The sequence below is a fragment of the Tauraco erythrolophus genome, chromosome 16, assembly GCF_009769465.1.
Source record: "Tauraco erythrolophus isolate bTauEry1 chromosome 16, bTauEry1.pri, whole genome shotgun sequence".
NCBI classification, from domain to species: domain Eukaryota; kingdom Metazoa; phylum Chordata; class Aves; order Musophagiformes; family Musophagidae; genus Tauraco; species Tauraco erythrolophus.
In genome coordinates, this window is record NC_141480.1 from 3,782,854 (window position 1) to 3,797,630 (window position 14,777).

The 14,777-nt window shown below is 39.6% G+C and overlaps 1 protein-coding gene across 6 annotated transcripts in view; it reads right to left on the minus strand.

Annotated features, from left to right (window-relative positions):
- Window positions 1–14,777, minus strand: part of MACROH2A1 (macroH2A.1 histone) — a 47,761-nt gene that overhangs the window by 30,850 nt on the left and 2,134 nt on the right. For 5 of the 6 annotated variants that reach the window (XM_086621621.1, XM_086621618.1, XM_086621620.1 and 2 more), the window contains exon 2: window positions 8,558–8,758. In XM_086621621.1, coding sequence (XP_086477747.1) covers window positions 8,558–8,729 — 172 coding nt within the window. In that variant the 5' untranslated portion in view covers window positions 8,730–8,758. Of the gene's footprint in view, window positions 1–3,769; window positions 3,920–8,557; window positions 8,759–14,777 lie in introns of those variants that run through there. The other variant, XM_086621622.1, reaches the window with a different exon arrangement.

Consider the following 14,777-nt stretch of genomic DNA (forward strand, 5'->3'; position numbering starts at 1 on the left):
ACATGGTCAGTGAAAACTGGTCTCAGCCTGTTCTCAACACTTGAACCAAAATCGGATTTTTTTTTTCTGCTGAGGTTTCTAAAAGTTCAGTTAAATATTTTTAAAAGAGAAAAGAAAACAGGTTGTATATCTTTGTGCTTAAGCCTGAGATAAGACCACAGGAAAAGCTGTTCTCAAGGCATTTCCTACTCAAACACAACCAAAAAGCGTTAGATGTCTCCACAGAAACCTCATCCTGAAGCAAGCTTTCAGAGCAAGTTCCTCACCCTTTACTCGCAGAGATTCTGCTCTCTGGTTATCTCTTGGACATACAGCCAAGTTCCCAGTTTCATTACTTGCATTTCCCCGTTTCACAGCGATACTGCTCTCCCTGAATACCGTTGCTCCGGTATTTCACAACACTGCCACATTTTGGAACAAGGACTCAGCATGAGCTTAAAATGAAACAATTTGCTATTGGAATCACAGAATCACAGAACGGTTTGGGTTGGAAGGGACCTCAAAGATCATCCAGTTCCAACCCCCCTGCCATGGGCAGGGACACCCTCCACTACACCAGGTTGCTCAAAGCCTCATCTAACCTGGCCTTGAACACTTCCAGGGATGGGGCAACCACAACTTCTCTGGGGCAGTCACAACTTCCCTGGGCAACCTGTTCCAGTGCCTCACCACCCTCTGAGGGAAAAATTTCTTCCTTATATTCAATCTAAATCTGCCCTCATTCAGTTTAAAGCCATTGCCCCTTGTCCTATCGCTACATGGCCTTGTAAAAAGTCCCTTTCCAGCTTTCTTATAGCCCTCTTAGGTACTGGAAGGCTGCAATAAGATCACCCTGGAGCCTTCTCTTCTCCAGGCTGAACAGCCCCAACTCTCTCAGCCTGTCAAACGTAAACAAAGCAGGCACAGTAGCAACTGCAGACCTGGATGGAAACAAAAGCAAATGCATTCTTCTCCCTTTCTTGGAGAATGCTCTAGTTTATTCATCCTAATTTTCAAACAAATTATTACTGAATAAAACTCCTTTAAAGCCTAAACGACAAGGCTTTTAGCTTATCATGTATTCTGGGCTATAATACTTTCTAAATGTAAATATTCAATTCAATTTGGTCTGAGTTCATCCTCAAACACTTTTCTCTTTTTTTTTTTTTAATTTACAACTCAAGCTAAAACACTGCTGTTGCATTGAATCCCTTTGTCCACCTTCTCTTCAGGGAGATGAAATCATAGCTTTGAAAATTAAACTCTTAACAACTAACAGGTGATGTGTTGACACAAGGCCAGGTTCTGAACACACAAGCTCCAACAGGAATAAGTTAAGGGGTTTTAAGAAATTTTGAAGCCTCTCCTCAAAAGAAAATTGAGAACAATACCCAGAAATCAAAGAAAAATGAATGTTGATACAATTCCACTGAGAAAACACGTATTTGCTACAAAGCCAACTACATGACAAGGAGTCTGTTTATTGTAGTTTAAATTAATCATCTTTCCATCAGCTTTTTATTGACTTCAGAATCATTTTACATGATTCCGGAAGGTTTTAACCCAATCAATCCCCATCAACTAAGACTGTTAAGAGTTTCCTGCATTCTTCTCTCTGTGTATTCCACCCAATCCCCCCGGAATTTGCAGTTGTGAGAGTGAAGGTAGAATCTTTTAACACCACTTTCCCTCTCATGCATTCCAATAAAACAGTTCTCAGCCTTGGTTCAAAGTCATGGAAATCTGATGCAGTGAAAATCAATTCAAGAAATTAAACTGCTTTGAACAAGCCTGGATGAAACCTCAGCTCTCAATAGGGCAATCTTAGGATGCGATAAAAAAACCCCAACCCTTCAGTCTTTAGTGCCTGAGCTGTATCAAAACTAGGCCCCTTAAAGGAGAAACTGTCAACTTTGCCAAGTTACTGTAAGTTTTGCATTGCTGTGAGGCAGATGACAGACTGCTGTTTACATAAAAATCAAGTTCAGGCCACAAAAGCCACTTCCACTTAGAGCCTTCTGATCTGACTCACACCACTTTTCAGCTCTTTTCTACACTTTAATACCATCCATTATTGTTTTTTGTAAGAGATCCAGTGTTATTTAACTTCCTATTTTTTTAAATTTCTTGGCTTACTATTGATCAGTAAAAGGTATATGAGTTTACTTTTCACAGAAACCCAAAAGCAAATTTCATCTCAAATATTAGTTGTTACAACAGTCATACTCCAGGTATTAATTTAAAAAGTAACAGCCTCTTTCTTCTCTACTGACTTCAAGAATCCCAATCTAACTCAAATTAACCTTTTTCTCTCTTTCAGTAGAGCTTCCTCTAACCAGTAGTTTACATCTTGCTGTTATTCCTAACAGCTTACACATTTTAGAAATGCACTCAGGTGTGGTTAATACAACTGCTGCCAGATGTCACTCGGTCGAGTGGACACTACTCATACCTTAAGATTTGGTCCTGGCTTAGTCTCTGGCCTTTGCAGGCACATGTTAGGAACTTGAGTTTCTAAACATCAAAGAAGTCAAGTGGCAGACGCCAATCATCAACTGAAACTCAGTGAATGTTAAAAACATTATTAACAAAAGAAAAAGAGGACTTCATATTGAAATTTTGGATTTTACTGCAGTGACTTCAAACCCTGGCTTTGGAAGGGGAACTGGATATGTGTTTCAAGGGTGTGCACACCCATGCCTACAAAGAGAAGCAAGGAATGCACGTCAGCATCACAGACTAAATGAAGAATGACCAAAGCTGATGCAATCCATACATGCTTGTGCTCTCATTTTTGTAGTGTAGGCATCTCAACGTCAGCTGGCAGAGGGTGATCAACTAAGTAATTTTGTATCAACTTAGATAGTGTAACCCAGAGGATCCACTGAAGTTTATGGGACTACAAGTTAAGATAGGCACACACTTCAGTGTTTACAGGGCTGGAGCCAAGGAAAGGCTTATCAGTGAAAGAAAACTCTTCATTGATGTACATTTGAAGCAGACTGATTCATGCATTTATAAGCTCAGAGAGAGAGTTGGTCATTCAACTGATAACAATGCAAAGTTTTAACTCTAAAGAGGCACTTCTTGCAAGTAGAGCAATTTTAAATTGTGAGTTTCACTTCTGTTAAGAGAGTGACACCAGTCTTACGTAAAAGAGGAACGTTACAAAGGCACTTGGCTATAAAGATACTTTCAAAAGGTCTCTGCTTGCAAGGCTACTGCCATAAACCACCCTGCTGTAGTTTAGGTCCAGTATTAATCCATATTAAAATCACACTGGATCCAAAGAGGTAGTTTCATGCTTGCTCAAGTAAGGCACAGGTCCTACAAGCCCCTACTTTAGGTTTAAACCTCTTTTGGGACACAGTTTGTGGCATAAAACCATAATAGGGATTAGTGTTTCTAAAGCTGCCAGTTTAAGTAGAAGAAATGTATCTTGGTAGTGGACACATGATTCAATGGTATCAAAAAGATACTGTCAATTAATTCTTTTCTTAAATTTCATGACTCCCTAAGGACCATTGTTTATGGTATTCTCAGAATGTCTGGAACTTGAATTTGCATTTAACCTAATGCTTTTTTTACTGTGGACCTCTGAGCTAACCCTCTGCCTCCAAGCAGAAGTTCAGCAGTACATCTGCTTTGACAAACAGGGCAAATCAATGTCTCCCTCTGTGACCCTGTAAAAATTTCCAGCAGCAAGCAGAACACCAGAGGTGACCAGCAGTTCAAGCTGATCAGCTTGCACATCAGAAAGTGAGCATCTGAAGCGAGCAGTTAAACTTACTGCATTCAGGAAGGACTTTCATTTTGCAGCCACTCAGCAGCTGGCTTAAGAAAGTTTTCCACATCGAAAATTAATCAAGATGAAAACGCAACGAATGCTGAGCTCCAGCACATGAACCTCCATTAAGGGATTCTGGCGACATCAGAAAGCCTGAAAACAAAAACTCAGGTAAGCACCAGAATGCCTCAGATGCAATTCTAACCATGGGACTCAAAAGGTGCTTATTTACATTTTAACAAAATACATGATCAACAGTACATAACGGCCAATAAAAACCCAGTTGAGAAAAAATCTAATGGAGAAAACAGACATTTAACATTTTCCCCTACCTTACTTCAGTATGTACAGAACAAATATAAATCAAAGTCTCATTTCTTCTGTATTCCTGTTCTCCTGCTGTTTTATAAACTTCTCCTTCTCCTCATTTGCTATGACATTTTGGCAACTGAAAATTATTTACAGTGTAGGGAAGGCGATGAGGGGCAGGGGGAGAAGAAATCACTTGCAGGCCTCGTTCTTGCTGCCTTTAAATATGCTCAAGAGATTTCTATTTTTTAAGGGCAAAGGAGTATCTTTTTCAGTTAGTAAGGAAGTTTAGACTATATTGTAACTTATGCAGGCTATACATCTGAAGGAAATGCATCTGATTACATGCACGGCTGGACCAGTTCTGACAAATACAAACCATACAACTTCATCTGAGTGGCTGTAATGCCCCAAACCAAGTCTGTGATCATCCTCAACTGACCTAGTTTGGCTTTGGGGTTTTTTTGTGTTTTGTTTTTTTTTTTTTTACATAAACTGATACTGATGCACTACTTTGCAGAGAAAAGAAGCAGTGGATTGCCGTTTTCTGAAGTACATGTTAGGGAAGATAAACAGACAGTGAACCATTGCAAAACAAGTGCCACAATAAGAACAGACGACAAAAGGAATTACTAACACTGAACTTCTTGCCAGCTTAAAGCAGTTGATAATGCTTAAAATTAGTTCTGCAGCATAAGGAGAAATTAATCAAATATTCTGACTGCTCCCTGAAAGACAGGCAGCACTGCATGAACTGCTACCCCAAAGAAGGAAAAATAGTAAGAACCATGCATTACAGTTCTTCACCATCCACACTGTTATCTAGAGTAAAGAAAGGAAGTATACCCACTTGCTTCAATACTGGTAAAACTCAAAGGTACTGTCTGCACATTCATCCACAAACACACACTTCCATCCTGTTTACAGTGGACATTACACATTATTTCCTTGGATAAAAAGCAGGAAAGAATAAGCAGGTGCTGTGCTTAAGAAAGCAAGCTGCATACACTGGGTGTGCTGACAAGAGAATTACTTCGCAATATCACCTGTAGGCAACAAGAACCTTTAGTGAATAAGTAAGAGGAGGAGAATACTCGCTACGCAACCTGGTGATATATCAAGTATATCGAAATGTAAATAAGGAAAAACACTTTATTAGCTGAAGACCAGAAGACAAACTGTACATCTAATAATATAGTAGTTCTATTAATATTATTTTTAAAGTTACTATAACAGAAACACAGATCTAGTCCAGCCAGCCCCTACAGAGATTGTCAGAAGCCAAGAGAGTGAAAAGCAGCACAACAAAGAAGCAGTTCTTAGTTCACAGCAACTGAAGCAGCCAGACTAATTCCTGTGTGTTAAAACAGTGCACATTCCTGCTAGCAGGGCTGTGCCGTGTATAAACATGCTAATTCAGAAGGACGAGAACAACAAATGTAGCTTGAAAAGCACTTCATTGGGCACAGACTGAAGAAGGCTTAAATTACAAATAGGTCCACACACTACAAGGAATTACAGAACGTGTATTTTTAGTTTTTGATAAGTAGCAGCACATACATGGTAACAGTAAATTACCTTCAAAGGCCAAAGCAGATAAAGTTGTAACTACAGACGGATCCAGAACAGAACTCCAAATCTGAACAGCTGGAAGCATTACCCCAAACTGAACCAAACCAAAATCCAAGATCTGAGCACATTATGGGCTAATTTCAGATTTACATCAGAGTCAAAACTCAGCAAAGGCCAGAAACATTTAGCACCTCATCTTCTAAAGGATTAAAGTCAGCGCCACATTTTGCACACACGAACCAGTTTTCAGACCTTAGGAGGTTCCTTTCTGTTAGGTCATGTCTCCGTCATTTCCCCTCTTAGTCTTTCCTGAAGTTCTTCTTTCCTACAACTGCTTTTGATATTTTATGTTTCACCTCTCCTTCCTGGACGCACAGGATTGCTTTTTTGATTTAGCCAATTTATTAGCATGCCACTTCACATGGTCTCCTTCCTGTTATGTCACATTCCTGCTTTTATTTTGAAATGGTTGAAATGCTTTGATTTAGTCTCAGATCATGGGCTGACATAAGTATCTTTAAAAAACATCTTGTGGACAAAAAAAATCAGGATTTCTCTGGTTTTGTGAAGTACCAACTGCCAAAAGGTAAAAAGAACACAAACTAAAAATCTCCAAGCATCCCATTTTGAGGGACCGTTTCTGAATCACACTGAAAAAGATGAATGACCTGAAGTTCAGAAAACACACTGAGCATTAAAGGCTAAACAATTACACTATATAGAGTGTGAAAAACTTAAGGGGAAAAACACCCCACCAGACTGAAACAGCCATAAACTGTAAAACTATTACTAACAGTAAGGGAAAAAAAGAGTATCTGTGCTTTTGAGACACATCTTTGTATAAGAATGAAAGAAAATCCTGAGATACTGGATACCAGGTTATCTACTTAGTGTTCAGTGGAAGAATAAAAACAACAAACCAGTTTAAAATATTTAAAGGGAGAAAAAGAGAAGGTACATTTCCCCTTAGCTCTCCTTCCGCCTTCCTTTTTTTTTTTTTCTTAAAGAAGCCATGCATGCAAATTTTTGTGCGTTTTTTTGTTGTTGTTGTTGTTGTTAACCTCCTCAGATAGTTTCCCAAGATGCACAGCAGAAACACCTTTATTTCCCTGGACTATTCTTATGTGCCTAAACCATTAGGGCCTCAGTAAACACTTTAAATCAAACAGTTCACCAATAACATGTGCTGCTCATTAGCAGTGCCTTAAGCTCACCTGTATGGTCCTGCTCCTTTAAAAGGGCAGCATTCAAAGCACCCTTCACCCTAAGAAGCATTTTATTTGAGTTGTTATTGCTGTAAGCAGGAACCTAGCTGAAGGAAATGTTACTTTTTTTTTAAGGCCATCCATGAAGTTTAAAAGCATTCTTTCAAAGAAAAGGCCCAAATAAAGAAAACTATGAACATGAACAAGTGAAGAAAAAAAAGGATATTTGATGGCTGAGAAAATTCCATAATGTAATATGAATACCTTACAGAAAACAAGCACTCTATAAATTATTCTCTAATGTTACCAATCTTCATCTTTAGAGGAAGAAACTTTACAGAAAAATATCAGCCTATTTCTGTTCTTCATTGTCAACATCCATTCTAAGGTGCATCTAAGGACCATCTGCAGAGAGTCAGGCCACTTTGGATTTAAACACTCCCAGCAAAATTAAGCCACACGTTTTGCTACTTTGTGCTTGAGTTGAAGAAAGAATGAACTGTATCTCTCCCTCACAGACTCGGCGCACCATTATAGTTTGAAGACAACTGTCCCTTGAAACACTTGAACCTGCTGCAACCAGAACACTGACATAAGCAGATGCACCATATAAAGAAACCCTGCCAGGAGAAATGACATCCAGTTCAAGCTTTTCCTTAGTTATACTAACAGAATCTGGCTCCAAACACTAACCCATCTAGCACTTGCTCTTTTTGCTAGATCCCCAGCCTACAGGTATATACTTGTAAGTCAATCTGGCCACGTGAATGTGACTGAACTGGTGGTTTATTCTCATCCATTATTTTATTTATTTATTTTTATTTTAAGCAAACTAACATTGCAAAAAGCCTGTATGTTGACACTATTACAGCTGGGGTTAATTTCGCATTAGAAGACTACTTTTATAATGTTGTTTGTGGGGTAAACTTGCAAAGTTTTGAGAGTCCTTTGAGAAGAGAACTGCTATGTAAAGATTACTTGCATGCCTAGTTGTGTGTGTCTTTGGGCAAAGCATTTTATTCCTCTGAAGCTTCTTTCTAGATGGAGGAAAAAATACTACTTTCGTCCTCCAAGACGGTGCTGTGAGGATGAGATAATTATTTCAGGTGTTCTCATTTTGATGTGATGAGAGAAACAGAGCAAGGACTACAAATGTAAGCAGATAAGCTGTGTTGATCTGGGGCAGATGAACAGAGTGTGCATTTATATACTCAACCAAATAGCAAACAGCATATGTAGTCTCAAAAATAATCTGTAAATTGAACAAAAATGTTTAAACAATGCTGTAAGCAATCTCAGCCCTGTGTAAACACTAAGAAGCTCTCTATTTAAAAGGAATGCTTAACAGGCAATTATAACCCAAACAAAGCCATCAAGCACAAAGTGGGAGCAGGCAGGACTGCAACACTGAAGGCCCAGTCCACACACACCGATGTCAGCAGGAGTCCTCCCGACTGCCTACCTGGATGGGTGTTTACAACAGCTCAAAGCAAATCCAGTGCTGGAATACTCAGAAGCCATCAAAGCTGTGAGGCAAGGGTGGGGCTACCTTGATTTTGGCTTAGATGTGTGACCAGCATAGCTAGCACTTAGGTCAGCTGTAACTTTTCTAGTCATCTATAAATCAGAGGATCTTTTTCAGTTTTTTTTTTCCTGTGCAAATTCAGTTTGTATTATTACTTTCACATTGTTCAGCAAAACCTACCAGTCAGATATTCCAGTACAGCAGCCATATACACTGGAGCACCAACCCCAATTCGGTACTTCGGGTGGCCTTTCTTAATGTAACGCAGCATTCTTCCAACAGGGAATATGACCCCAGCCTTTGCGGAACGGGAAGTCTTGGTTGACTTCTTCTTTCCACCCCTGCTGGACATTTTGTCTGTACTGGGTCTGGAACAGCAGTCTATATGTTAGGAAGAAAAAAAAAAAAAGGTTATCAATAAGGACCAATGCTGTGTTACCATATACTAAATTTCAAGGCAGATCAGTATTTTGGGGTAGGCAATGCATTAGAGTGCCTAAAACATACAGACAAGTTGCCTTTTTGGAGTGTATACAACAAGAACCTAAAATAATTTTGCACAGAATGTTCACTTGCCATTGTAATCTTGGCATAATTTCATACAGTAAATACATAAGCCAGAGAAATTATTTCCTTTAAATCTGCTTTGAAACGACTTTTCTGAGATTGCTAACAGATTAGACCCAGTACCACGAATGGTGCAAAGTGTGGTAACTACCTAACGTAAAATAGAGCTTCTGCATTAAAGCAGAGGATGCTTTCTGCAAGGAGACCAACACCACTCTCTGCTCTCCGGGAAAAACTCTTGATTGAGCATTTGAACAACTGCAGTAGGACTGTTATGGCCAGGAATAACTATGTTCCCAACCAGGAAAAACTGTATCCACTGAAGGTTTCATAAAGTGTATTCACCTTCCTTAAAGAATTAAAATTTCAAGCATGTGTGAATTTACAGAACAAAGGTGTATGCATGGCAAACTACACCTCCTGTACATTAAAAGTTCTATTTTTAGAAAGATTTGAGATAAATCCCTTGAGATTTGAACCTATCACAAACCAGCTATCTCCATATCAAAGACTGTACCACTTCAACATGCCCTCTAGGAATCTGATGAACTTCACTCTGCCACCTTTCTTTAACATGATCCTGGTCTAAACACCCAGCAGATATTCGACAACTGTATCTCAGTGTATGTTGGTGAAGAAACCTACTGCTGATACAGCTGTCAAACGTATTTTTTTTCTCTCTTTGATTTCTGCTCAGGCTGTAAATAGAAGCTGACAAATCCAAAGAGGTGGAGGGTTTGCAGGCTCTCAAGGTAGCTTTGAAGGTTTAGGTAAGGCACTGGGTTTGGAAATGAACTCTGAGGAAAGGAGCCTGTCTCCATCTCCCCCTCCCTCCCTCCTGCATGTCTGAACTCCAGGGAAACCAGCGGTATGCGTCAGTGGTACACACACCTCTGTGCACCCTAGTTCTTTTCTTGCTGCACAAATCCTACCTAATACAAATGCTCTCCCATCACACCATTTTTCTGCTTCTCTTTGTTTTTCTCTCATTTATTCTGAATTCCCTCCTTGTCCTTATGAACCTAACTGTATTAGCCACACGTTTGAATCCACAACAATTCAGTGAGCCCAGAATTAGGCAAAACAGGTTCACCAACCCCACTCCTAAATTCTGCAACTTCTGTTCTGTGCTGACATGTCCTGCAGTCTTTCAAATCTCAGTGAGTCACTGAGATTCAGACTACATTAACGATCAAATGGAGACCACTTGGGATAACTAAAGAAACATGAGTATCAAGCGCTTCTTTTCCTTTCCACTTCCACACTCCATTCATCAGAGTCTATACTTTCACGACACATTAAGTAAAATAAATGTAACAGGCTTACTGCTTGTTGAAGGTAAACAAAGTAATCCCATCTTCCCAGCTCAGATGAAAGTCACACTGCATTTATGAAACTGATGTCAAAAAGCAGATTGGAAACTTTGGAAAGGAGAAGTCACCAAAAAGGCTCCTTTCCTTTCCTCTGCTGTGAGCTCAGCTCTGCAACAATTGTTACTCTGCAAAGAGGAGGACAAAGCCAATTTTCTTGCCTTGACAAACTGCCTAACTGGAGCTCACAACTGATTTCAAAAGCCTTCCATTCAATTGTGTTTTGTCATCTACTTAGCTCTGTCTTTGTTGGTAGCAAGGCTGGGTGTGGCTTTGAGTCGGCTATGGACTTTCTGCCAGAAATTATTTTCATACTTCGTAATCCATTTTCGTCAATACTACAGATGTTTAATCTCACAAATGTTAAGAAATTCACTGAACCAAAGACCTGGGAAAGTGGTCATGAGAAATACCTGTGCTTCTAGCTTCCCTCATCATCTCTTTGATTTGTAACTGATAGGTGAATGATGAAAAACGTATTTTTTTCCAGAGAAAACCTTCAAGTCTTAAGCAGTAAACTGCTATTAATCATTTGGCTTATGAGTTTATAGGATAGTCAGAATAGCTGGAAGAGAATATGGATTTCCTGATGTTGGGATTTTGTCTTTGGGAGAGTGTCATCTAGCCATCAGCTGCTGTAACATTTGGATCAAAGTATGAGTAAAGTATGTACCAACACAGAATTACTGCCAAAGAGGCTTTGAAGGAGTTGGAGTAAATACAGCTCATCCAACCTAAAAATCCAAATGGAAGACACAGATGGATGGCCACGCTGCAGCTGGTAACAGAAATGCCCTTTCATTTTGAGTTGCAAGAAAATGATTATTCCTAGAGAAGGGAAGTGGTTCCTCCATGTGTGGAAACAAACAGGTACCGCACATCGCTGTCTCTGGACACACATCATCCGTCCAAAGCGCTGCTGAGTTTGTTGTTAACACACGGTCATTGGTCATCGGTTGCACTAAACTAACCTCTCACATCACCCCTGAGCAAAACCACTTTGCTCTTCGTCTCCAACCTGCTTCATCTGGTGTTCAGAAGATGTCCTTCCCTTTAACATACTGTTTGCTACTTAATACCTTCAAGTCTCCTGTTATCTGCAGCTATCTAACTCCTACCCATATATAAAATGATGTATTTTTTCTTTCATAATAAGCTTATTTTATCAATTCTGCAAACTCTAGAGGTTCATTTCCTCCTTTATTTTATACTCCTGGTCACACTTCTCTCATTAATATTTAGGATAACCCTGGACCTATCTTGACAATCAAACTGATCCTCTCATACTGTACACTAAAGAGCTTTCCAGCTGTAAGTTTATTCGTGAGGAAAAACTTTGCCTGAACCAGAAACGCAGGAGGGCTTGCATACTGAAACAAGCAAGAACTTCTGGAACTTTCAGTATTAAAAATGAAATGTGATAAAGATGAGCTTCAGACCTTCCTGTCTCAAGGATCCCTTTCCTACAACACATAGTGAATCACTATAATGTTAGATGTTGGGGAGGAGGGAGGGAAATTCCAATTAAGTTTCAAGTACCACTTTTAATTTTGCCAACCATGTAATTTGGAAGGGGAAAAAGAGAGCCTGGCATGGAAGACCTTTTTGGGGCTTAATTATGGATTGAGGATCATTACTTTGCAGAACTTGTTTGTCCAGCCTTTGACTTGAGGGATGGCCCAAGGAGCTCTCAAAGTCTTTTCTCTAGTTCTAGTTCTCTACGACAAAAGAGAAGGGAACAACAAGAGATTTCACTTGCAACAGCCACAGAAAAAGATTTACTGAAGCGAAATGTAAAGAGCATGGCAACAGATCAAAAACTGAAGAAAATTGCCTGCCCTTCAAGTTCTCAAATGGTTTATCTTTGTAACACCAGAAACTCTGGGATGCTGCCAACATTAATGAACCAGAGCTGTTTGCTGAGTCACTGCTAGCCAGCAGATGAGGGAGGAAACCAAAGGGAATCTTATCACATGTGCCATAGTTCAGCCAAGATTTGAGCAGGTAATTAAAAAAAAAAAAAAAAAAAATCAGTCAATGGACCAGTCCTTTCCTTTCTTTCCCCTCTCTTGCCTTCGCAATGGAATTACTGAGAAACTTTACCAAATACATTCCAAAATCTTCAAATATTTGACAACTAAATGATTTCATTTCAATGTGTGATCACTGTGATAATCAGGGGATATCGCTGAAAAGCCAATTTATCTAAGTCCACCTTTGACTTCCAATCAAATTTAATGCTATATTCTTCAGTGGCTCTGCTGTATGTGGACACAGATTGCTCTAGTCACAGAATTCATCACCTGATTCACAGCCTTTTGAAAACCCTTTAAAGACCACAGCAAGATTCATGCTGCTTTCTAACATCTCAAAATTAACAGAAATAAGAATTTAATGGTGTATTAATTTGGCTCACAGCAAAGATTCAAGCTACAAGGCTCCTCTGCCATCAGGTCTTTGCAAGTCAGAAATACAGTTTCTAAGAAACAAAATAATACTAAGGTATAGCAATGAAATCAGCATAATTGACATTTTTCTGTTTGAAATTGGCTGTAGTAACTCTGGTTGGCCATATTTCTCTGTGGGAAGAGAGATACTCCACTAAACCACACTTTCAAATACCATCTTCCCAAAATGTGTGTAGACATCTGTTTTTCTGAAAGGTTTAACATCACCTAATTCTGAAAGTACAGCCTGCGTATCCTGGTGAAGAGATACCTGATTTCCAAATATCAGTACTTCATTAGCTCAGTCAATTTGACACTTTCATCAAATAGCAGCAATAAAAAAAAACCCTGACATTACCAGTTTTTAGGTACTGGTTCTTAATGACTTAAATTACTATGAATGCTGCTGCTGTCAGGCAGGGACTGTCCTGATCTCGGGCTTCCACTGGTGTATTAACTGCACTCAGCAAAGAGATTAAATTAAATTTAGATCTACATGATCACATCAGTAATTGCAGTGGAATCCAAGAGACCATTACTACAAGAGGATAAATACTAAGATTCAGTAATTATTCTTCTCTGCTTTCCACTACAAAGACTAGGCTGGAAAGTTCATTTTTGTACCACAAGGGATTAACTGCAATGCCATTCTCTTTCCATTGTTTCAAAAGATTAACAATGTAAGTGCCACCATTCTCTCTTGAATCTATTTATGCACTACAATAACAGCCGCTCACTGAACTCTTTTTGAAAAGGTGCATCTGAATTTGCTTTGACAACTAACTTGCTCTGTCACTGGCTGACCAGAAGCTGGTCTGGCACATTTACAAGATGCGCTGTTTATAGAGTTGGTAGAAAATGGTCTCTAACAATGCCTGCCTGGCACAACAGTGTCCCAGTCTGTGACTGTGGTTTCCAGGTACAACAGTAATAAAAGAAGAGCTAATCACCCAGTTATCGTTTGACCTGATGTGATTTCGGATTTTATCTTCAATGTTTTATCAAAGCAGTAACTCTTTGTAGTCCGAGACAGACAGAGGAGCGAAGTCAGTTGTGAACCAGACGTTCCAGCACTACATTAATTTCTCATCTGAAAAGGTTGCGCCATACGTACATTTATTTTCCCTTGGAAAACTGAGAGAACATTTCTCATCTAGGAACGTCCAATAGATGTACTTCCTGCTGAAGATTAATAAAGACTAAGATATCCATAGTGATAACTTAAAGGATGGGAAAAGAGGAACACAATTTTCACAAAAATCTTTGTGCAAAACAAAACAGTGTTGCACAATTGTGTTCAACTGGCAGAAGTCCGTCCCTCCCACAATGGGTCTGAAACCCCGAAACAAACATCCCTTTAATGCTCAAACCTCCACTATGAGCAGTACTGGGAGCATGACAACGGTTCAGCTGGGCATTCTGCCACCAATAGTTAGGAAAACGTAAATACAATTGTCTTCACTGACCACTGCTGGGAGTACTCTCATGAAATCAAGCCCATTTGTGCATTACAGCTTTTTGCATACTAGGTAGGAAGCACAAAAATTTGATACAGGACCTTAAATCGCTGGACCATTTACGAATTCAACGTTCAGAAAAACTGTTTTCAAGAACATTTTAAAGACTTCTTTGCCCCTTGACGTTTTTGGAAGAACGCAAAAACGCAATAAAGAATTCATGCGGATGCTTCCAATGCAAAATCCAGATGTAGAATGAAATTTAAGATAGACGCTATACTGCTGAGGGAAGGGGATGCAAGAACTGGACCCGCTGAGAAGGCCATGAATGGTGCGATTCCAGCACCACTCCTTCTGGAACAAGGACCACGAGCTGAATCCTGCCTCCTTCCCTGACAAGCAAGCGAGCACAGTACTCCTTCCACAAACACTACGTGTTTCTTTTCCGATTTTACCTCTAGGAAGCACTGAGCTGACAAAACCTGTGAGCATTCTCACTGCGCTGCCCACTGGGTCAATATTCCCTCTCCCAAAGGAGGTTCTTTTTTCCTCTTGTGGC